The 24,371-nt window shown below is 39.4% G+C and overlaps 1 protein-coding gene across 2 annotated transcripts in view; it reads right to left on the reverse strand.

Annotated features, from left to right (window-relative positions):
- plod2 (procollagen-lysine, 2-oxoglutarate 5-dioxygenase 2) overlaps positions 1 to 19,186 on the reverse strand; it is a 34,203-nt gene extending 15,017 nt beyond the window's left edge. For both annotated transcript variants that reach the window (XM_033985825.2, XM_033985824.2), the window contains exons 1-6: positions 18,842 to 19,186; positions 8,487 to 8,578; positions 8,063 to 8,199; positions 5,800 to 5,963; positions 1,048 to 1,160; positions 72 to 135 (exon numbers count right to left, since the gene is read on the reverse strand). In XM_033985825.2, the coding sequence (XP_033841716.1) occupies positions 72 to 135; positions 1,048 to 1,160; positions 5,800 to 5,963; positions 8,063 to 8,199; positions 8,487 to 8,578; positions 18,842 to 18,944 (673 nt within the window). In that variant the 5' untranslated portion in view covers positions 18,945 to 19,186. The remainder of the gene's footprint in view (positions 1 to 71; positions 136 to 1,047; positions 1,161 to 5,799; positions 5,964 to 8,062; positions 8,200 to 8,486; positions 8,579 to 18,841) is intronic.
- Between the last annotated feature and the right edge of the window lie 5,185 nt (positions 19,187 to 24,371).

The following is a 24,371-nucleotide window of genomic DNA, read 5'->3' on the forward strand; positions in this document are numbered from 1 at the left end:
ATGGTTTATTCTAAATTGTAAAATGAAATTACGACTTAGTGGCAAATGTTAAGCGTTTCGCCATTACTCACCAACAGCGCCGTTCAAGTTCTGGAAAATCTGGCACTTGTGATCCAAGGTCATATTGAGATTCAACTACAAAGCAAAACAATCATTAGACGACTATTAAAATAAAGTTTTGTTCTACTAATATTTAATAATAGCTATGCTCAGAACTAAAACTAACCTTCCACCTGACCATCCGTTCTGTTCAGCTACACATTTGACTTTCATTGAGTGTTTTTTCATGAATATGAGTAATGAGGGTATTAGCTGAATGAGAATTTGCATACCGACAGAAACTTTGTGAAACTTCTAGAGGTCATTTTTTTATACGTTGATGCATATCCCTGTCACAATAATTACCATATTGATTCACTGTTCAATAAATAATACATGGAACAATATACTTTCCCTTCACTAATTGAAACATTTTTTGTCTTATTTTGTAGTACAATAATGTTTGAGCTGTGGAAGGAACAGCGTGTCCTCAATGACTCATTATAAACACTAACGAACATTGTCCTGCTTATTTATTCCAAGTGATGATTAATTTCCAATATGTTTAATTTAGAAAAGGATTATTCCCAGTAGTTTCAACCATAATATAATGTTGATTACTTCACTAAAACATACCTGGAGTTGTGTTTTGTTTCATTCACATGTTTGAGTAACTCTTTTTTATTAGTCTGTTTACATCTCCAAAGCTCAAATTGCTCTAGTCCAACTTGCGATGTCATGAAGTGGTAGTTTTCAAACAAACAGCTACATTTTACCTTTAGTTCAGTAGAGATAGGTAGTTCTAGGTCTGAAATTATCCAAATAATTTGAGTTAAGGTGAGTCCCTGTATTATCACATGACGTCACAAGGTGGAACAGAGTGTTTTCAGTTTGAGAGAAGAACTCAGCAGGGTTTGTGCACTAAACATGGGTGTAAGAAAATTTAAAAAAACACAATATGGGCCCTAAAAATCTGTTAACATGAAATAGATATTAAAAGAGCGTTACCCGTTGCAGTGGGTCCACATATATCTTTGAATAGAAGAGCTGGTCATCGTCGTTGTCATGGAGATCCCACTGCGACACTATTCTGTTCATGTACGGGGCATATCCAATTATACCTGCAAGTAATAAAGTCAAATGCATTTCCAGCTGTAAAGTGTCTAGTAAACTTTTACAAGGTTCTACTGGCCAGGCAGATTACGTTGGCTGCCTCTTGTTTAGAAAAGAAAAATGTGTGACTTTTGGCACCGCTTTCACACGCACTAATAGTGGTGTGTTTTTTTCCACTGCTTAGAGATAATCAGGCGAGGAGTTACGGCCAGTAAAAGTTATCAAATCACAAAGGCTGCAGTTATTTATATATTAGAATGTCATCTGCAGAGAACTAAATACTGCATCATGTCTTTAGAAAAATCTTGTACCTGTAGTTTAAAGCTCTACAAACATGTTCTGAAATTCATGAGATTCTTGGATTAGTCTGTCATTACATATTGCAGTCTCTCAAATGTTAATGCTCTTGGAATGCTCTTTTTACAGTGTACAGTCTGAACAGAATCCTACTTTTTTAATAACTTTTATATATCGTAGCAGGAACTCTGTGTTTGTCCACTGATCCGAAAGTTGGCAGTTCAAATCCCGCTCTCAACGTAGACATCATTGGTTGAGCGGTCAAATCCACTGACCCACAGGTTGGAGGTCTAGGTCCCACAGATGAATGCTGTATTTGTGTCCTTAAGCAAGACACTTAACCCACCTCACCCCCAGTGTCTATGTACACTGGTGTGTGAATGTGTGTGTGAATGGGTGAGTGGTTTCTCAATGTAAAGTGATGGAGAGTCTAAGGACGGGCGATGTTCTGGGACAGTTATCCATTTCCTTGTTTTCTGTTTATTAATTTGCTTGTCTGTTTCTATTTCATTGTTCATTTTCATAGTTGAATTTCTGTTGGTTGTGATTTTGTGCTTTACAAAAATAAACTGATTTGAAAGTGCTTTGAGTGCCTTGAAGGTCGAAAAGCGCTATATAAAAATGTGACTATTTACCAATTTATTACGGAATTATTGTCAAAAAAATCACAGTTAGATTTCTTTGTAGAATCTTGCAGCCTTAATCTCGAGGTCATCATGAAGGCAACGGAGCTTTTGTTACTTTCTCAGAAGTCCAGTGCGCGTTCTCATGGCACGGTCTACCCCTGTTTCCCGTCTTTCCTCGTCCTCCTGACCACAGCGGCTGATTGCAGGGTATAGGGCTGCGTCGCTAGCGCGCAGTTCTTTGGATCCCGTAGTTTTCGAAAGCAGCTCAGACACAGTAAACAAGTCGGTGGATAGACATGACATAATGCATCTGGCAGCAGCAGCCGATTGCCTAAAGAGCATCGTGGCATCCAAGTTTTATCGACAGTAGCCTCCCACAAAATGAGGGCTTTTAAATCAACACATGTCATGTTGTTAAGGCGTGATCTAAGAGGAGGGGGAAAAGTTGGCTGCTATCTGAGAGACATCAAAATAAAAATATGTCAAGTGATATGAAAAACTAAACACAAATCATGAGGGTGAATTCTGGAAACATAAATCACCTAAAGACACAATTAGTCTATTTCATTATGTAATAGTAATTAAGTGATTCACTAACTTTTCTTACTGCACTGTGTAACCTTTCTGCTTGTCTTCATGGAGGTGTTGCCCGTTATGTTAGTTTTCACAGGTGATGACCACATTACAGGTCAGATCTGAGGAGAGGCGTTCATGTATACAATAAGAATACATGTTTTTCAATGTATTTCAAGCTTTAAAAACATGTGTAGATGAATAGCGAGATATACAAGTTTAATACTATATTGTGGAATGACAGTAACTCAGTTGGTAAGAGTGTTTGTCCACTGGTCCAAAGGTTGGTGGTTCAATTCAATTTCAGTTCAATGTATGTTTGTAAAGCCCAAAATCACAGCAGCAGTCGCCTCTTAGGGCTGAACATGAGAATTGATTTAACCAACGGAAAGTTAGGAAATCAACAATGAAAGAGAAACAGACAAGCAAATTAATCAGCAGAAAATAAGCAAATGGATAAATGTCCCAGAACATCACCTGTCCTTAGACCCTCCTACTCAGTGAGGGAAAACAAAAAAAAAAAAAAAAATTTAAAAAACAGTGGGAAAAAGAAAAACCTCGAGGAGAGCCACAGTGAAGGAGAGAGCTGCAGATGTGTCCAGGACTAATGCGCATTCATTTGCAGATAGAGTTCAAGTCTATAGGGCCTTTATAATTAAGGACAGAGAAGAGCCACCCACGGCAGGACGGGAGCCAACCCAGCTAGGTTCAAATCCTGCTCTCCATATAAACATCATTGGTTGAGTTTTCAGATCCACTGACCCATAGGTCGGCAGTGCGATTTCAGCTCCTGCAGAGGAATACTGTCATTGTGTCCATGGGCAAGACATTTAACCCACCTTGCCCCTAGAGTCTGCGTACACTGATGTATGAGTGTGTGTGTGAATCAGTTATAAAGTGCTTTGAGTGCCTTGAAGGTGGAAGGTGCTACATCCATTTACTATTTCAGGCAAAGAAATATCAGTAGGTAGAAGGTCATTTATGTGAAAAAGTTATAGTACACCTTTTACACTTCTAGGCGAAGTACATATTTTTAGTATGTTCTCCTCTTCCACCTGTGGTAATATATTTCCACAAGCCTGCCCTGTATTGCCCTTTCTCACCCAGTGCACCGATGTAGCTCCAATAAACTAAATCCCAGTGGTCACTTGGGCGGTAGCCATATAAACACAAACAAAACCTACAATTTGATACAAAATGTGGCCCGCACCAGACCAACACAAATCCACATGTCAGCCTGATGACAATGAGCGCTGTAACAGTCTCTAATCAGAATGTGAAAGTTCCAGTCCTGTATGGGAGGTCAGACCAGCTGATGACCACAAGGAAAGCAGTAATTCACTGTTCTTCACACAAGACTAAACTGCCAGTGTTACTTTGGAGCCAGAGTTTAACATACTCTACCAGTCTCTATTTTACAGTGTGGCAGGGCATTTTCAATCTGAACTTCTGTGCAGATTTCACCATTGTCCAGGCAGATTACTGTGACACCAATAAGCGCAAAGGAATGCTGAGATTAGTGTGCGGACCATGCTTCTTGGGATCGGGTCCAAAAACAGCTCACTTCTGGACAGGAAATGCCTCCAACAGAGAGTTTACACATACAGAAATGAGATGTGTACTGTGTAGGAGTGCGTAGGAGTGTGGAGGGACAATGCTGCTCTACCTAAAGATTTTTAAGCCTCCCTCATAGTGTTTATCATATAATGGTAAATTTGAAAAAAAAAAACAACAACAAATCTATGAATGTGTTATTGTTTGTGCTGTGAGGCCAAATGGGAACAACTTTCCTTTCTTTTTTTTTCAAACTTTAAATGGTGAATTTAACCACACACATATTAAAAGTAAATACTATCAGCCTTGGTGGTTTTCAGTTTAGAATCTTTAACCCCACTCCGCAGCTGGACATTACGATTACCCCATCGCTCTTTACTCGTGAAGTCAGTCTGCAGTTCTCTGAAAAAGGCCTGGAAGAGCTCAGTCTGGTGGCTCACAGAGGAATGTACTAACCCATGGCTGTTAACGAGGTTACACAAATACAATCACCTAAAGTTAAACACAAGACGACTACCTCCCTGATTATAATGAATCACCCACATGCCCAGAACAGCACGTTACTTCCAACCATAGACTGTATATATAAAAGGACATGGCTAACCTGCTAGCCGCGAAGTGAGGAAGTGAGCATGGGTGCGCTTACGGCTCCATCGATTCTGGCTCCAATTCATTTTCCACTGACAAACTGTCACCTTTCTCTCCATGACTGTCAGGCTCGTCATTTTGGTCTTAAAATATTCGTATTAATCTGTGTTACATGATCCTGGTGTTTTTGTTGGGCTAGAACATAACAGGCTCCTTCTTTCCCCGGCAACAGGGTGAGTAACAGCGTTGCTAAGCATCAGGGGCAGGTGCAAGGGGCATTACCTTCACCAGCCTCACTCCGGATTGGCTCTTTGGTTGCTATGATACTCTCCATAGGAATTGCAAATATGGAAGTCACCTCCAAATTCGCCCTTATCACTGCGAGCCTCAACGAGCTCCATTTGGCTAAAGCTGACCACTATGAGTGACGTCACACTGACTCGGTCCAGTCCACATTATACACTCTATGCTTCCAACACAAAGAGATCCTGTTTTTGGCAATAGGTCTGACTTTCTAGTGTGTTAAGGTCTTTCTAGTTTCAGAACCATCACAATGAGTTATCAGTCAACTTATTATGATATCATATTTTAGTGCCCTGGGCAAAGAGTAGTACACTTACATTTCAATACATTCCAGCAGTTTGAAACTAAGCAAGAAATCCTTGTTTTGGCTTTGTTTTTTTTTTTTATTTTGGCTTTTATTTGGCTTACCCCAGTACATATATATACTGTAAAAGCAGCTCTTGAGGTCAAAATAAGTCCAATGTGTCTGCCTGATCTCATTATTTATCTATCATATTATTGTCTATTAATCAGGAATTGCACAGTTGGCATGCTGGTTGCTGCCAGCTTTACCAAATCAACAAAACTCCACACTAGTCTCTAAGAGTTGTACTTTTTAAAAATTAGGAATAACTAGGGACAGTCCACATCAGCCGCAGTGACTTTAATGTTTGGGTTTTTTCTTTGCTTTTTGGGAAACAAAAACTAGAATGTACTAGAATCGTACCTCCAGAGTTCAAGTAGCGTTTTCCACTGCGTACCGAGGGATACTTGTCTGCCAGTCTTTTGTCGGGCCAGACCAAACCTTCTGCAGCAAAAATGACTTTGTGGTTGGCTTGCTGAAACTTTTTAAGAATTTCTTCTGGTCCCCCGGCAAAGATAAGATCATAGCTGGAAGGTAGAAGAGAAACATACATGCTGTTAACCTTTTTGTTTAGGGTTAACCTGACAATGGTGACACAGGAGCTGTCTTAACATGCAGGTGATGGATGTAGTGAGAGTAAACTGTGTGCATTCTTTAGCATAAGGGGGAGTTGTGCCTTACCACGCCTCAGCACACAAGCATATAGAAAGGATAAGTCCCAAACTGACAGACTGTAGGTATTGCAGTGTTTGCTGTAAGTATGTGTTTTTTTTTCCAAATGATATTTTAGAATGTGAAAACCAAGTGTGAGTTTAAGGAATTTGGCAAAAGCTCTATACTATTTCCATTCAGAAAGTAATGGCTTGGTTTATGGTTTTCTTACAACAAATATGACAATGAAACTATAGCCACATAATTCTTAGCCCGACTGAACAATTGAAAGATATTGTATGTATTTTTTTCACAATTCGAAGCATATTCTGCACAATTAGTAGCTGAACTAAACTAGGGCTGGGCGATTCAAAGTAATGATTGCTGAAGAAAAGCAAATACATATGAAGATAATTTTTAAAACAAAACTTTCCAATTCAAGCTCTGATCCAAACCACTAATTTTTCTTCCTTAGTATTGGGTGTAGACCTGTTGATTAAAAAAGAAAAATGAAACACCAAGCCAATAACTTTCATATTCAAACTATTAGCCCACAAGCTGATTAGAATTTGATGAATTGTCCAGCTTTAGTTATACAAAATAAATCACCAAGACATCCCCCAGACAGAAAAAGAACAGGATTTCTACTTGCATTTCTACATAGTTATGTTGGTGAAAGTTGATACATTCCTACACATCCTGATTTTCAGATATGGAAAACTCTGGCCCCTGTAAAGCACAAGGGTATGTACATGGGCTGATTAGGTCTCCCACTGTATACGATACTTTATCCACACATGCTCCACACATGTTCATACAGGCACCCTTTGTCGCCACTGATCTCATCCATCAATGTCACTACTGCAACTCAAGAAAACTGGCATGACCTCAGAGTAAACTTACATTACATTGGGAAAAAAAATATCTAAATCTGAAGTTCTGATGATAACTGAAGCGATGGTTAAAAATCTTCTATTGGAATAACAATGTTTTGATTTGACAGTAGCCAGACAGTCTATATTTTTGGAAGCAAAACAAACTTGATCTGTAATTCAGTGCAATTTAATATAACTATCATTTGGTGCAGAGGAGGAAGTCACGCCTTTAATGCACTATGTTTTCTCTGCTGAAATAACAAAATTACATCAAATGTTCAATTCAAGTTACTATGATGAAATAACTTCCCTCGAAACAAGAGTACACTTACTTGTTTGAAAGTTGTTGAGTTTTTATAGAGCAATTGTAGCCAGTATTATTATTGGAGTTGCAGAGTTCACTAAGTGGAGTAGCTTCATCCTATGCTCTATTTGAGGAGAGCTAGCTCGCGGCGCTTTATTCCTAAACCGCTAACTTTGCCTTGTAATTGTGCTACCTGCTTTTTGAGAATGTGTGCGTGGCTTCGTGGCTTACTTCAAGAAGACACAACATTCAAAGCACCTATTATGGCAATTCGCTTTACTTCTAATCTACTTTCATCCACACAGCAGTTAAATGTGGTTTGCATCACTTTGGTCTTAACTGTTCCCGTTTTGATCGCGCATCGGCGGCATCAAAGTGAAACGTTTTATGGGAAGAAAATGAATTTGTGAAAATCTCCACATGACAGCACATTGTGTAACTTTTCTGGAGGGGGCTCAGACACCTGCTTGTCTCCATGGAGATTTTATTACAATTTACTTTATTATATTGTATTATGCGAGCCATGTATTGTCCCTTGTGGGTCAATAAAGTTTGTCTGAGTCTAAAAATGTTCCACAAAATGGCATTAAACATTCTTCATTTGCAGCTCTTTTTATTCCTCAAATATAACTCATAAAACATGCATTGTTAATGTGGGTGTTCTCCTCTCGTCACAGATCTGACCTGTAACTCCAAGCAGGTGGCAGATCCTCCATCAGAGAAGTTACATAATGGCCAACTGGTGTGAGGAGAGGAGATTAAGCGTCTGGTTTTGCAGGTGTCACTTAAATTTTACCTGTCCACGGTTAGAATAACGAGGTCCTCCTGGTCAGCCAGCTCCTCCATGGCTTGCTTCAGTAGTCTGACCTTCTGACCTCCACCGATGGAGCGGCCTACGTCTCCTCCTTTCCAAGCGTCACCCATCCCCAGCACCTGAGACACAAGTCCATTATAGTTACATTTATATTTAGTTTCTTTTTTGTTTTAAAGCTAACATTAAACTTTATGGTCATCACAGTCACACAATGGTAGCCTTTCCTAATTACATACTTGGTGACTGAAGTTACAGGGACAGTTGTGTAAAGTCTAACCATAGATAAGACATGAAACTATCCAGTGTCACAGTGAACCAGTGCTCCTTATGCTGTGCGCACATTTCTTGGACTTATCCCTCTTTAACTATCCAAGACTCTGGTTTATTTTATCTGAGCCCATCGTACCTTGACGTTGTAGTTAAAATACTTTGCTGACTGCATGAAACGGTCGAAGCCATCTGTCTCCTCTGTGGCCACTGTGAGGACAAGCAGCTTTTCTGAAAAATAAAGGAGAGAAGCACTTGTAAAATCAACACATCTTTTTGGTAGCTAAATTGCAGGGATACAAATTGCAATAATTCCCTGCAAACCCAGTGCATCATCTCTTTATATAGCCAGCTTCCTTAAAAACACCAGACATGTGTCAGTAGACCAGCAAATCCACCAAAGTTTTAATTTGATTCAAAAGAGAAGCATATTTTTATCCAAGGATGAGACATATTTTCTTTCCTTCTGGAGGAAGTGAGCCCCCACATAATTTGAGGACATTTCCAGTGGCCCTGAGTGCTGAAGTTTGAGGTTAGTAAAGGGTTAGACCAAATATAAATTAACACTGTAACCTCCAGAAGAGTTTAAGAGGCTGCTACTGCCTCTAGCGACTTTTCTCTTTTCTATTATTTTTGACAAACCACCTCAACCATGACCAATGCATTTTAGTATAGACAGCAGTGGTTCCATTTTGTCGCTGTGTTTTTCTACAGCCTTCTATATAAATATATGTATAACCCTGATCCTTTAATACTGCGTTATGGGGCCACTTGAATAGCGATGTTTTCTGGCTGTCTTCTATTTAATAATCCGGCCTCTGATCCACCGAAGCCTAGTAAAATATTTATTGGACATTTGGAAATATAAAAAAATTTCTTAATATGAATTGAACACTTCGCTTTAAGGCGTTTTACCAGATTGTGATGACTCTGCACAGCTGGAGTCACCATGGTTTCAAATGTATTCAAAACTTCTGCCATTATCTTTCACGAAACATCATTTTCAGCCCCCTATGGAGAAAAGTAAACACGTACACCACAGACTACCACATTTCACATACCCACATAAAATTTTTATTGAGCATGAAATGAACGGAACGCTATGCCATATGTAGTGGGGAAAGTACCATAGTAGAGAAAATAATGCATTTCAAACTATTTAAGGAGTACAGTGAAATAGAAAATAGCTCTCCTTTGTGCAGCTCTCTTCATTTTAACAATCTGAGGCCATAGAGTGACATCAGCGTGGTCCTTCCCACATATTATGTATTATGTCATTATCAGTCATCGGAAGAACAACAAGCTATTGATTTGAGTACTTACTACACACTTTTGTTCAACAACTCAACAGTAAGGTGAACACAGCAACACATTAGCAACCAGAAACAGTTAGTTCCAAAATCATTAAACTGTTTTTACACAATCTGCCTTATATGATTTAGCTCTGTGCACAACGGTAGCCGCCCAGCTCCAATTAGGGCGACAGTCGGGCCGACCATTTCCAGTGTAATGTAATCCCTATGAAGTCATTGCCAAGTCGCAGTAAAATCACCAAATCCTGATCAGATCAAACAGTGAACAGGGAGCTGCAGGTGGATGTCACTGATAAAGTGTAAATGCAAAGAAATCTTTACCAAAGGACACTTCTGCTTTTGGAAAGATATGTCAATACTAATGCTAACTTCTATCAAAAGATTAAATGTAACATAACAAAAAAATGTATTTGTTGTAAGGACGACCCAATTATTTTTTAGGTGTTGATCATTTTAATATTATTTCAATAATTATTAGGCTCTGATTAGCATTAGCCCTTCCGTGAAGTTTTCCTCACATTTGTAAAGAGTTTAACATGTTTGTCAGTGACATCCTCCCGCAGCTCCCTGTCCGCTCATTTTATTATACTTCCGTAACTGGAACTAGCAGCATACTGTTGTACACAGAGCCAACTGGAAACCCTTGTGAATCAATATTTTACTTGGATTCCAATAATTAATGTATCATTTACTTCTCTGTGTAGTTACACTGTTACACTGCAAAACCTTTTAAACTCAAACTCCATAACAAAGGATAGACAGGGTACGCAATACCAAATTCTACAACACAGTGATACTGGAAAAATGCTCATTTTCTAATAAGAGAATGTCAAATTTGACACAAAAGATAGCTGTTAAATTAATGTTACCATTTGGTCTTATACTAGTTCTGATTAAGATCCAGACCACTATAAGATTAACAAAGAATCTAATTTAATAATTTTCAATATTGTATACTCTCTGCATACCTCATATTTACCATAGTACCATATTTATAAATAAATGAGGACAATCACAGTTCGGCTTTTACTTTCTGTTAACCTCAGAACTACAAAACAACTCCTATTCCTTATACTTCCTGGTGACGGGGCAGTTTTGTAATGCTGCTCCAGTTTGTTGCTGTTTCAATCGCTTATTCAGCCTTTGACACAAGCCCTTACACACACTTGCAGGTTGGACACAGTGGTCATGTCTGTCTCTGAGCTCACAAAGTTAAGTGCAGCAGTGGGACAGCCTATTCTGAGCACAGGTGTTCCTTGTGCTGTTCCTTGGCTGAGTGGAGCGGAGGGTGTGGGAGACATCTGGAAAACACATTTAGCCGTGTACAACAAGTGATTTTATAGCAACAGCCAAAATTTTTATGCTTCCGAGGTCGCTACAACCCAGGTGAAAGCGCAAAGGTCCAGTCTGGGTCAAATGAGTCCACATGCTGTAGGTAAAGACTGTTAAATAAAAGACAAACGCATCATATCTGCAGTAAAAGAAAACTTCAGTTCTGTCAACTGGACAAAAGTTTTTTGTTGAATTTCTTTTACTATGAATCATTCCTGAATGACAGCAATTACACAGACAAATCACATCTGTGCGATTACATCCTCCTTATACTTCAGTTATCATAGTATTTTGTAGTTATGTAGTAGTAATAGTAGTACGGATGCACCGATACTGGTATCGAATATCAGCACCTATACTGAAATGTTTGCTGGATCAGGTATTGGTTCCATGATATCGGTTGAACTGATACCATAGTTGGGCCTTTCACTGGATGTAATGAGACTATGTACAGACAGATTTTGGCCTAGAGCGTCTCATAATGTCAAAATGAAGTTTTATTCATATGAAGCTGTTCAGCAGTGATTTGAAGAATAAATAACAGTTGCATGTGTTAACAGTTAGATGTGGAAATAAGAGCCATTTTCCGTCCCTTCACTGGTATTGTTTAAGTTGCTGCCGATACCTGATATTAAAGTATCAAAACTGAAAAAAACTGGATCTGTGCATCTCTAATACTAGTGTCGCCTGCACCGCCATTAGTGGTCAGGAGTATGGACCTTGGGAGACCACATCCTGGGCAATGGTCCATTGAAATTCTGGTTTTGTGACAATGCTAGAGTCAGAGTCGATGTTGATAATATACTAGTTTCAACACATTTCTGAATTTTGCTCTGTTTTTTCAGGTTTGTTTTGACAGCCCTAACTGACACAGTCGTATACTGAGAGAACATTCACTCAGGTGTTGATTAAACTGAACTCGGGCTGTGAATACATTACTATTAATGACAACAGACGCTGACCTAAATTGCAATAGAGTAAAAGTTCAGCTCTTGTGCACTTTTGCTCAGCGGTGTCTGTAAATGCTGTTTGTCTGTTTGTGTGACACATGTTTTGTTTTTTCACAGTGAACGCTTCCTCTGTGTAAAAATGGTTTAGGAACAGTAGCCTGGTTGTTTTCTGTATCACTGTTTCTTCAGCGACTGCACCAGACTTTGTTTTCAAGAACCACATTCCCAAAAATCCTTGTATTGTCTGTGAAATCCAGAAAGCATTTCCTGCCTGAGAGAAATTGATACGTTACCCTCAGCTTTCCCCTTTGTCCTCCGACCTTATCAAACCACACGCACTTCCTATATTTATTTATTTAATTTTGTTTTTGCATAGTGACAGTGATCACGTCTGAGCCGAGCAGGATCTCGTTCCCATAGGGCCCGGGGATCCAGACTTACTGCCTCGGGACCAGACTGACACTTTTACAGACGTCGGCTCAGCTCTGCCACGAGAAGGTGCTCCACGGCCTCGTGTGACCTCAGGCTGAACATTAAAAGCTAAAATGTGTCTCTAAGAATTATGATCTGCCAAGTAAAGCTAACCAAATGCATGTGACTATTTTGAAACTGGGCAAACAGGGAGGGTTCATACAGTTCACATGACAGACTTCTGATTTATATATTTATATATTTAAGTGTATACATAGCCATTAATTAGCATTCCTTTACATATTTTTTTACATTTGAAGTTCACTCACTTTATCCAGACTTGGAACCACTGGCATTGTCACTGTGTACTGTCTGCATCTAATTAAACTGTTTTATTGTCCGTGTATCAGTGAGTGTGGTAGCATGCAAGTTGTTTTTAGCATTACAGTGACGACAAACTCCGTGCTGATCGTAAACTCATTGCAGTGAATCATTATGATGCTCTGAGTTTATAAGGTAAGTGAGGAAAAACTTGGGATCACTGCAAAGTTTTTAATGTTTTAAGCGTCATAGAGGCCAGATCATGATGGGATTTTTATCATCTTATCGCTCAACCCTAAGTGGGACTCGATTTCTGTATAAACATTTACGTGGACAGTCAGAGCAGACAGTGAAAGTAGCCCTTGTGTCCTTAGAATGAGACAGACACAGCTGTGATTTGGAGCGAGAGTGTGGTGTTAGAGTAAACATTAGGCCTACACGTTCCCTTCTCGGCTCAGTACGAACAGCCAAAGGAAGAAGACAAGAATGTGGATAATACTGGAGCATAACCTCTCTGAGAAAGGCCATGACGCACACTGGTGGTCCTCCTTCATTTACTCCCTCAGACCCTCCGCCACAGCCCTCTAGGTAAACTTTCACACTAACATGAATTCCTAAGTAAGCATTTGCTGATTTGAAAGACGAATCTAGGGAATATATAATAAATATCTGTTTAACCCAACAAAATATCTGGAAACTGTCAGGCCATGGAAAAAAGCTGCAGTTAATAGTCCCAAATTGGTGCCTGACTGACTACTACGATGATGCTTAACTCCACACAATTATATGCCTGGAAATTTACTGGTGAAAAAAAAAAAAATCTGCCAAACTCGATGTACTCAAATGCCCCATTGGACTTTCAGTATGCCTCAGTTATGTTGTCATTACAACCTCATTACGCCTGCATTGGTCTGGAACTCTCTGTGATATCTTGCAAGGATTAACCTCAAAGACATTGCAGCTAACGCCATACGAGCGGGGCTGTCAAATGTATTGAAAGTCAGATGCTAATTGATACTAAAATTAGAAACTATACTCATTTGAATAAGTACTGATGTTAAAAAAAAAGTCACATTCAATGACTGAATGACAGGTTTAATGAAATGAACCTTTCCAGATATAAGGTCACATGGTAATATAAATGATAATATATTTAATGTTGAAAATCACATTGTTTCCACAGATTGTTTTGAATTATCACTGTGGTATCAGAATCAGTATCGAGTATCAAGTGTATTCATAGTCTATAATTACATACAGTATTAGCAGAATTAATACATACAGAATTGTAACTTACGATGTGCAAATGTTTCTTCCTATTGATAAAATAATAATTAAAAAAAAACATTAAAATAGATAAAAGTAAAAATTGAGGTAGCGCATACACCTCTGCCAAGGAATTAGTTGTATCTCGCAATTATCCAGGCCCTGTGCCCAGGCTTGTATCAAAGAATTTAAATGAACTCACCTTCTTGATCGCAGAATAATGACATAATAATAGTTATCCTGTGATTATTTTACATAGCCAATAATACATTTACAATATATCGGGTCCATATTATGTGAATTACTAAACTTTGCTAAAAATGTCCCCTCATGTGAACCGTAGCTTGCAAGCTGTTAATTGCTAACAGTCAAGGCAACCAACCCCAATATAAGCTAACCACTTTGGCAAAACTAACTATGCAATTGGTGACACATTAAAGTCAATGCGTCTACTATTGACCCTGCTACCCTATATAGTAAATTTTTACCATTGCAAAAAAAAAGTCCAGAAGGGAACTGGAAGGGAATTATAGACAATGCCGTTTTCACAAGAGAACGCAGCCCTCGCACTCTTTATTCTCAGCGTACAGCTAAACATAGATGCGCTTAGTGAGGGTTTTGCAGCCGTAGAATCCATCAGAATTTTAATATGACCACAGACTGTTTTGGCACTGATGCAACAGTTACAAAAAAGGCAGCAAATACCCCAAAAGTCCAAGGCTAGACAGGAAAGACAGAAAGACTACCTTTTTTGACCTGCTAATACTATTGTTCAAGGTAAGTAGCGCTCCATATGTGTTCTATACGGCTCGTCATAACCACATTAAGGCTATGTCCAGAAATCCCCTCTGAGGTGGGAGAAAAGTCACTTACCGTGCTATAATTGATAAAACATTCAGAGTCCATAATCCAAGTAACGTCTGGGCTTTCAATTACATGTGTTAAACCACAGGACCGTAGCCTAAGGAAGTGGCGTGATGTCATCAGCCCCTAGGCACGGAAATAAGTCGGGAATCTCGCTATGCATCATTCGGAATACCGTATTTAGTTTGCAATAAAATCCACTACAATTAAAGGAAGAAAGGGATAAACTTGTATACCAAAACAATGAGGTCAGTGTACTGGATGTTGCAGCTTTCATTTAAATGCCAATCAATTCTTAAGATGCAGATTTCCACCTTAAGTACAGAAAATAAAAGAAGAGACATGCTGCGCTATGGTTCAGTTTGTGGATTTCCTGCCAGACGTTTAACAGCTGTGCAATGTAATTATGTGTCATCATTAAAAGTTGCTAGGAGGGATCGTCCGTACTGTGTAATAATGCGAAGTTTCCAATATGTCATTCTTGTTGGTTAAATGTTCTAATTATAAGCTGTGTACCCATGTATTTGTTCCATTTGACAGTAAAAAATATTTGCAGAGAGGTTGTACGCCAGTGTTTCCTTTGCATGGGTCTCTATGAACAAAAGCGTCGGCCAAAGTGTCTCAAAAGCTTTATAAAGTTTGAGGGTAATAAATTACTTCTAGTCAGATAACCACGGTAACCACAGCCAAGATAGTTTCAGGAGAGTGGCTGCCGATCTGTGCCATTGGCCTCTTCCACCATTCAAGAAGGACGTTTTTAGCAAGGACACCACTACTATAGACTATGTGAGTGATAGATTTATGGGGCTGTATGTTTATGAATTAAGTTTACGACTCCAGACTTATATGACTCTCCAGAGAAAGTGAAGAGGACAGATGAAAGCAAAGAAATTATGTTAATTGAGTGAATGGAATTTCTTCATTTTAGGACCCAAGTATCCCAGTGTGTTAGAGTAAAAACGCCCCTTCGTCCTGGTTTAAAATCCTGTTGGCTCCATCCTAAGGAAACAATCGAAATACGGAAACATGCCCATGACACTTTAAACCAGGACAAGGGGGCCTTTTTTCTCTCACACATCTGGGATACTGTCCTGAAGAAGTTGGACTGCAGATGGCGCTGTTGTCCTGCCCCCAACGGTAAGAAGACAGCGCCAAAACCTGTTTAAATCAGCTGACTGGACCGTCACAGCAACATCACGTGACCACTGCGAGGAAGAGCGCTAGTGAGCAGTCGAAACTGTCAGGTATAAAAACTAAACCTTGGTCTGAAAAAAAAATCTTAAGACCAGATGAACCTCATTAGACTATATTTCCATTATATTGATCAATAAGACGTTTGATCTGATTTTTATTTCATCTATGATTTAAAAGACCCAAAAGACCAGTAGAAATGCCTAAACCACAATCCTGATCAAATTTGATTAACTGCACTTCCTTAATGCTAATATTGTACAGATATTTTACATTAGTGTTTATAGTTTGTAGATGTCATGTGGTTTGTTGGGGTTTGAAGTACAAATGATAGAGGGACATTACCAGGGCCAAAGTGGTGAACAGTGATAGGTGGAGTTTCCTTCCCATAAACCCACCGAGAGGCACAATCACTGAGTGTGTTTTGGTATCAGCAGTTTTCAACAAGAGCATTAGAAAACATTTAAGTGGCAGGGAATTCAAGACTGTTCGATAATGTATTATTTGTACAGTAACAGTTATATTTGTAGTAGTAAAACAATCATTTGGATCATTTAAGAAGCAAAAAAGTAAACCTATTTTTTGGAAAAGTTTGATTCTGTAAAGCCGGTGACATACTTGGGGAATGCCAATGTCAGTCAATAAGAATGAAAGAAAATAAAGCAGTTTTTTGGTCATCAAGACTTGTGAATAATCATCAAACTGTGACCTTTCCTCTCACTTTAATCGAAACACTAATATCTGATATCATGACATCTCTGTAACTCAAGTCATTTGTATTTCTCGTGTCCATTTTGTGAGATTCTGAATAACTCCTTTCAGGGATTTGGGGGTCTACTCCACTCCACCCATGGACTTTCCAAAACCACAAGGGAACAGTCAGTCTGCTGTCCACAGTTTGTGCAGGTGTGAATGACCACTGCTGCCCACCTGCTCAAACCAGCCCCAGCTCAAAATCATGAACATGAGTATTTCTTATTGTTCCCTGCCTGTCAGAACTGTGTTGACTTCATTGTACTTCGCTTGTTTCTCAAAACTCTGGAACAATGTGAATAATAATCGCTGGATCAAACTACTGAGACCATTACTGCGTCTTTCGGCCTGTTAACACGTCGTCAGACATTTGATTCAATTATCAAAACAGACTGTGCAGACATCCAAGTGTTGTGGTATGGAAAGTTTAAATGAGGCCTTCCAACACCTACTTAAACGCAGGGAGGGAAGTAACAAACAAATTCTCGTCTACACTTGTAATTGAGTATAATTCAAGCCATGTAATAGGCTCTGTGCACAACAGCGCCCTCTAACCTCACTGTTAGCGTCACTACTTCCTGTACAATTTTATCTCTTTGAGGTTTTTGCCAAGTCACACTAAAATGAATAATATTTTTTAAATCATTTACTGATTACTGAGTTTACAAGTTCAAATACACAGATGTTTTTGTATCTGCTCCTGTCAACAAACTCAGAGAATAAACAGATACAGATAGCGGTAATTAACCAAATTTGACCCCAAATTTGACCCAAAATGCTCAGTACAAATAACTACTTTTTGATGCGTACTTTATACTTTTTCTTAGGAACACATTTGCCAGCATACTACTACTTGTAACTGAGTACATTTTAGCCATGGAACAGTATATTTACTTGAGTACAATTTTGCAGTGCCTTTTCCACTTAGTGAGGATTTTGCAGCCATATTTGATTGTCACTCCCAAATATTTAGGTTAGATTTTTGTACAGTAAAATGACAAAATACACAACCAGTGGCAGATTATTTGGCATAATAATATCAGAATGGAAAGTCTAATTTGACAGAAGGTCCCATTCCAGTATATAACACATTATTGTAGCTATTTAGCTCTGTGTATTATTATGTGTATAAGTGAACAGTCATCTGCCCACGCCTGAGATAAGTCTATATAACACAGTTCAGCTCGGGGCCACTCACAGATTTTGAGATTTCACCTATAGACACTTGTGACAACTGAAACATATGAGTCCATTTAAAGTGCCATGTGGAGGCTTCATACTGAGGCTGTGACTGTAAACAGAGTCCTATTTAACTGAGATGATTTTAGGGTAATTTAGTGCAATTTAGCCATGGCAACATGTTAACAGGGCTACACTCTCACACAAGTCTATAAAGCTGCGGTACAGTCAGGTTACTGTGGTATGTATGTAAACTACAAGTACCACTACTACTACTGACCCAATACAACTGCTACATTTTACACTGATTTCCAGATAATATACTGTTATAGAAATAAAGAAGGAATTCAGGTTGTATTGAAAATATTGTCTACATTAAATAAAGCCTGTTCTAATAGTACAGCCTGGATATAACGTGTGCCAAAGTGTTGCTCCTCAGAGTCTATTCTGTTCATTCCGCAGGTTTTCACTGAAGCTCAGCCACACTGACTGAAGCATAAGGCACCTGATCACCACAAACCCTTCCATTGCAGCCTCTTTGAACGTGCGCTAATTGAAGCAATTCTCTGCTCAAAGCTGCGCCTTCAAATGAACTTCTTTGACGCTCCGACACTTTACAGCCCACAGACAGATAAAAGCTCCAGCAGCACACGCCAAATAAACACGAGTTTGCGACAAGCCGCAGACTGATTAGGTGTCGGTCCTTATCATGCAATTTTACGGCCCAAACAGAAGCTTTAAACATATAAACAGAAAGCCCCGGGCGCGTAACCAGCCCGTGTGTGCGCACTGTTCACTCACAGCATGTTGGAGAAAACGCTAAGTTGAAAACAATGTCTAGACTTTTGTAGAAATGTTTCCCCAGGTTTGTGCCCAGGTTTGTGGATAGAATTTGATCATTCACTCATTGTTACCTGTGGGAATAGGCGCGGGGGCAGGAGGAGAGTCAGTAGAGTAGATACAAGAGGCAAACTTGAACCAGAACGAGAAAGCAAGACAAAAGTTGAGGTACTCCATGGCTGAGCGCGTGTTCGCGGATGGAGCGCGGTGGTCAAGCTGGATAGAGTCTCGCGATGATTAAGTTAAACAAATTGAAGAATTGTGGACAACTCGGGACAACTCTTCCAAATGTTCAAAATGTAAAATAACGTGAGGTTCCTCTGTAGCATCAGCAGCCTCCCTCTTGAGTTACAGTCCCATTAGAAGAGATAAGGAGGCAGGAGGAGGACCCGCTGACACAGGGCAGTCCTGAGCGAAAGTGTGACTATGCACAGCTGTATTTGAACCCCCGTCTGACTGTCCCTCCCCAGCCCCCCGGACCCTCCCCCTGAGCGCGTGTGTGCGCAGACCCCCTCCCTCCACAGCCCTGAGCAAACTGCCCACAGGAGGCAGGAGGCTGGCACTGGAGGAGACGTGCTCCAGATCACTCACTGGAGTCAGCGGGAGACTTTGTCACCATTTCTTTAACTATTCTAGTTAAACACAAACAGCCTATTACTGTTTCAATGAATAAGCCTGTGCTCTAGTGTCTTGTGATATTCTTTGCATACAATTTTGCATAAAATAAAATAAAATAAAATAAAGAACATTATTTTGATAATAATTTCCACAAAACTAATGTGAATTACAATTCTATGCATTAAATGCAGAATGCAATGAATGTTACCATTCAAAACTACAATGACAAAAGCTGTGAAGTTGTAAAGTCTTTTTACTGTTACAGTTCTGTCAGTAGGTCTTAACTGGACCATATGAGTAAGTGACATTCAAACATAAAACCTCAGTGTAGAACATGAGAGTTTTATTGAGAGAAGCCTCGATCCAACACCTGGAGCTGGTCAGACACAACTCCACTAACGATACAGTGCCTCCAGGAGGATTTCACTTTTTCTTTAAGGCACCATGGATGTTCTTTTGACCTCTCAGCTCTGACCCTAGACATGCACTGTTATCTGACCCCTCTCTCCTCTTTCTACAATAAATAACACAGGGACTTGTAAACAAGATATTCTTTACAGTCCTTTTGTGTGACGTAGCTTTACCATCGCTTTACCTCATATGTCTCCAGTGAGGCAGTAAACACTCGTGCCTGCTCAAACCATTCCGCTCTGGTGGTTTTACCTTACTGCCATTGGCCATATTGTTCTACTTAATGACATCACTGCATTATGGTTTTCAGCATTGGGGAGTTGGAGGTTTGATCTATGAGTCGTTTCCAAAAGAAAACCAGTGAGGAAACTTTCAGAAAGCAGAATTGTGCCAGAAAAAACAACTGCATTTTCAAATACAGCCAGCCCTTTGCTACAGAATGTTCAATGTTACTTTGATCTCTTTTGAAAATCATACTTTTTTTTTTTTTTTTTTTGCTGAAGGAGGGAGGGGGATTGGTTGTCCATGTCAAAAAATAATAATAATGGTAGTACCAGTCAAATCATTTGTGTGGGTGTTGTAGCAGTGGTATCTAAATTTGTATTGCAGAACTTTTCTTGTAAAGGGTTCGCCTGCTTGTCTCCATGGAGATATTTTTACTTTGCAGGAATGTTCATCTTCTGCATGACCAATGAAAACACTTAGAAATGAATACATTCGAGACAGATACATTTAATGCCATACTGTGGAGTATTTTCTAAGTTATAAAGTGTAATCTAACGTGTAATTGAATGGCAGAGTTACAGATATCTAACAGGCCGTTGGGTCTGTTACTGGGAAACTCTCTGGAAAATCTCAGTGGTTGTGGTACATGCTTCATCTTGGCACCATATGATAGAGAATATCTTACGGCTAGTTCAATATCCCAGGTCTGAGCAACTACTTTGGACATTGGAAATCTGGATTTGATTCCAGTCTGTCCCAGCCTTTTATGAGCTCTTTAATATTTCACTAGTCCCATAGTGGATGTTACTGCAGTATGTGTGTATACGGAGCCATGTTCTTGTTTTTTGAGGTGACCGAGGGGGCAGAGGTGCTGATGACATGTTCCAGTCTCCGCTCCCTGTGATGTGGGTGGCAGATCGGGTCTAATTACAGTAAAATAGCACATCAGAATACAGCAGGATCCGGGAGCTGTGCTGGTAAACGAGGAGACAATGACGTGGGGAAGCAGCAGGTCACCGTGACAACAAGGTACACCTGTACATCATTACTGCTCCTACTACTTTTACTAGCAGTGCTACTACTTTGTCTACTACTACTACTACAGCATGAATCAGAGCTGATATTTTTCTCTTTAACAGCATAAAACTTACACACATTGAGTTTTTTTTTTTTCTATCCACTGCCACACCACAATCACGCTGCTGTCTACAAAGTAATAATACAGGTACAGATGACAGGTCAGATCTGTGGAGAGGTGACCCCGCTCACAGTAAGCATGCATATTTTACTTTATACTTGAACTGTGATAGAGATAGATTTGTTCCATTACATGCTGCGGACATTCCATGGAGTACTAACATCTCCATGGAGACAGTTGGCAGACTTATGCAAATGTTCCATGAATAAAATAAACAATTAAACAAGCTGAAGATATATTTACTGTGCTCCTCTGGCTCTGTGTCTACCCTCCACACTTCTCTTGGTGGTGCCCAGGTTAGAAAAGACTAAACAGGGCTTCCTGACTGGCGAGAGTACAGTCAACATTTTAAACAGCTGGCCTGGACCAAAGCAGGAAATTCATGATTCATTTGGGACACTGCTGTGAAAAAAAGAGTGAGGATTTAAACATTGTGTGAAATCTTTACAAGACAAAATCTGACAAAGGGCCTATAACATAATATTTATCTTTTGTCAGTTATATTATTCAATAGTCTATGTTGTAATTTATGTATTTGCACGATGATGTCTGTCTGGGATAGTGTCACGCAGGTGTTTCCTTATAGTTCTCAGATTTCTGCCCAACATTTGTGTTTCATTCACTGTTAAAAATGCACCATGACAGAGATTCAAGTGTCTGGGATAATGCAGGCAGTGTGTTTCCCATGATTCCAGTGTCTTAGTTATGCAAAATATATAGATTATGTTTACAGACTATATTTTTTACCATACAGTTCATGATGTAAAGAGTAGTGATGGGACTTTCAGCTCTTTTATGGGATTCGTTTGTTTCAAAAGCTGTTCAAAAGACTGTTTCTCACTATTTATTTACAGTATATGACAGCAGCCAATGTGAGAACTCATTTTATCAACAAACTAATCACAGACAGAAATAATCAAGACTAAGATGTGTTTAAAATGATTCATACTGAGAGTGACGGTGAGTTTACCCTTTCAATCGATGCATAATCTAGATCACATGTGTCAAACTCAAGGCCCGGGAGCCAAATTTGGCGCAACATGTCATTTTATGTGGCCTGCGACAAGGTAAATTTAAATGTATAACTGTCTTAAAATGTCAGTGTATCAGAAGTTACGCAGTTACACAGACATATTTTTTTTATATCTGTGTAAATTTGAGACGAACCATTTTGCTGATGTGGCCCACGGTGAAATAGAGTTTGACATCTCTGATCTAGATAAAACATAGCACTACACCAATAATAATTGAAAAAAAAAAAAAAAATGTTATGATGTCAGATATGCTTTTCTGTGCACAAAGCTCTTACTGTTGTCGCTTGCTCTACTTCTGTGTTGATTCTTGTGTTGATTCAGCGTTAATCGGAATAAAAATGCATCAAAATTACAAAGAAAATGATTCAATTCTTTTAAAAAATAAGGACCATTCACTAGTAAAGAGCTTTAATCTTGGCAAGAAAAATTGAACATCAGGAACCTTTTATTTCAGGTAAAAAAAAGTTGTACTAGTTCTGCTATATGTCTTATGTCACTTCATTATTTCCTCTTACTACTATTACAATTATTTACTCCTACTCATAAACAAAAAGCATCACCTATTCCCCCTGCCAGCGTATCTTCTATATCCAGGTATTTTCATGTTTATGACCTCACGTCTCTCATGGTACAGTGGTTGGGACACACCTTGGCCTCTTTCTACTTTTGCCTCTATTTTGGAGCCTGGTGGTACCCGAGGATGGTTTTGCAATTGCTCAGTGAGTCACAAATCCTAGACAACTCGGTCCCCTTGTCCTCAGTCAAAAACCACAATTGCACCATAACCCAAAAAGAATGGAATTTATATATATCCAAAAGGCTTTGATGCCACGGGTGTAATTACAAGTTCAGATCAATGGAGGGGGCAGTCCTTTTGCTCACTCATGTCTTCTTCTTGAGTACGTCAGCGATATACAACCCCTGTATGTCTACGTGGGGCCGCTATTTGGAGGCTATGGGGTACAATGGCTCAGGGTGTGGTCTGTATGAAGAGTCTAGTAAACAGCAGTTAAGCTAACACCAGAGACGTTTAACAAGCACTGTGTTAAACGTCACCCCGGGGTGTCAGGACAGATGGGGTGCAGGGTGAGACGTGGATTAGTGCACTTTAATCCTGCCTGGTCTTTCATGTGTTTACTGGAAGACACGTGGTAGAAAAGTGATGAAAGGCACTTTTGGAGAAGACACATCAGCATTGTTTGGGGTTCACTACCTGCTCATCAGCAAGATTATTTTGTCTTGAATGTTCCACAGTATGACATTAACCTTATCTGCTTTGCATTTATTCAATAACAGGTGTTTTTATTGCTTTGAAAATCATGCATTGGCACTGTCTTCAAAAAGAACTGACCTCTGATTTAGCCTTGTTGGTGTCATCTGCTTGTCTCCATGGAGATTGGTTTAATGCCATACATGGAACATTTCAGGCAAAGCAATATCTCCATGGAGACAGGAAAGTGGCTGACGCTATATAACAACTGGAAAATACATTTACGTTTTGCTAGCATCTTGGCCAGTTCTTGAAATTTGATAAATGATCCCACAATTGGCAGATCCCACAGCTGGCTGAGCCCACAGTGGGGTTTGTGCACACTGGGCTGCGGTAGATCCAGAGTCCTACTAGTTTATAAATCCTGTCCTATTGGAGTAGGTCAGTAAGTACATTTTGCATGTAAACATACTGAGTAATATCAACACTGTGACTCTTCATTAGGCTTGACACTAATATTTAGCTTCTTGCCGTTTTACCCCCAACTTTAAATCTGTGACAGTTGTTCACTTTTTCCCAAAAAATCTATAGGCAACATGTCAAAACCTAATATTACCTTTGTGGTCTTTCGCGGGAAAAACCCCCAAAACAAATAAAAGTTGTTTTTTGTCTTCAGAATGGTTTATGAGTTAAAATAGGTCACATAGTGGTGATGTGGTACATTAAGCTCTGGTAATGAGGCATTCTCTATAGTGCAGGCAAAAATAGAATCAAACCTGGAAAAGAAAATTCTTAGGACGGTTGTGACCATAACAAACGTTGTGGGTTTTGTCTGGAGGAGTGCCCCATCACAACATAAACACTGCTATTCTTGTTCCTCCCATCCTTTGAACCATGATGACAAGTAT

The sequence above is a fragment of the Periophthalmus magnuspinnatus genome, chromosome 20, assembly GCF_009829125.3.
Source record: "Periophthalmus magnuspinnatus isolate fPerMag1 chromosome 20, fPerMag1.2.pri, whole genome shotgun sequence".
Lineage (NCBI taxonomy): Eukaryota > Metazoa > Chordata > Actinopteri > Gobiiformes > Gobiidae > Periophthalmus > Periophthalmus magnuspinnatus.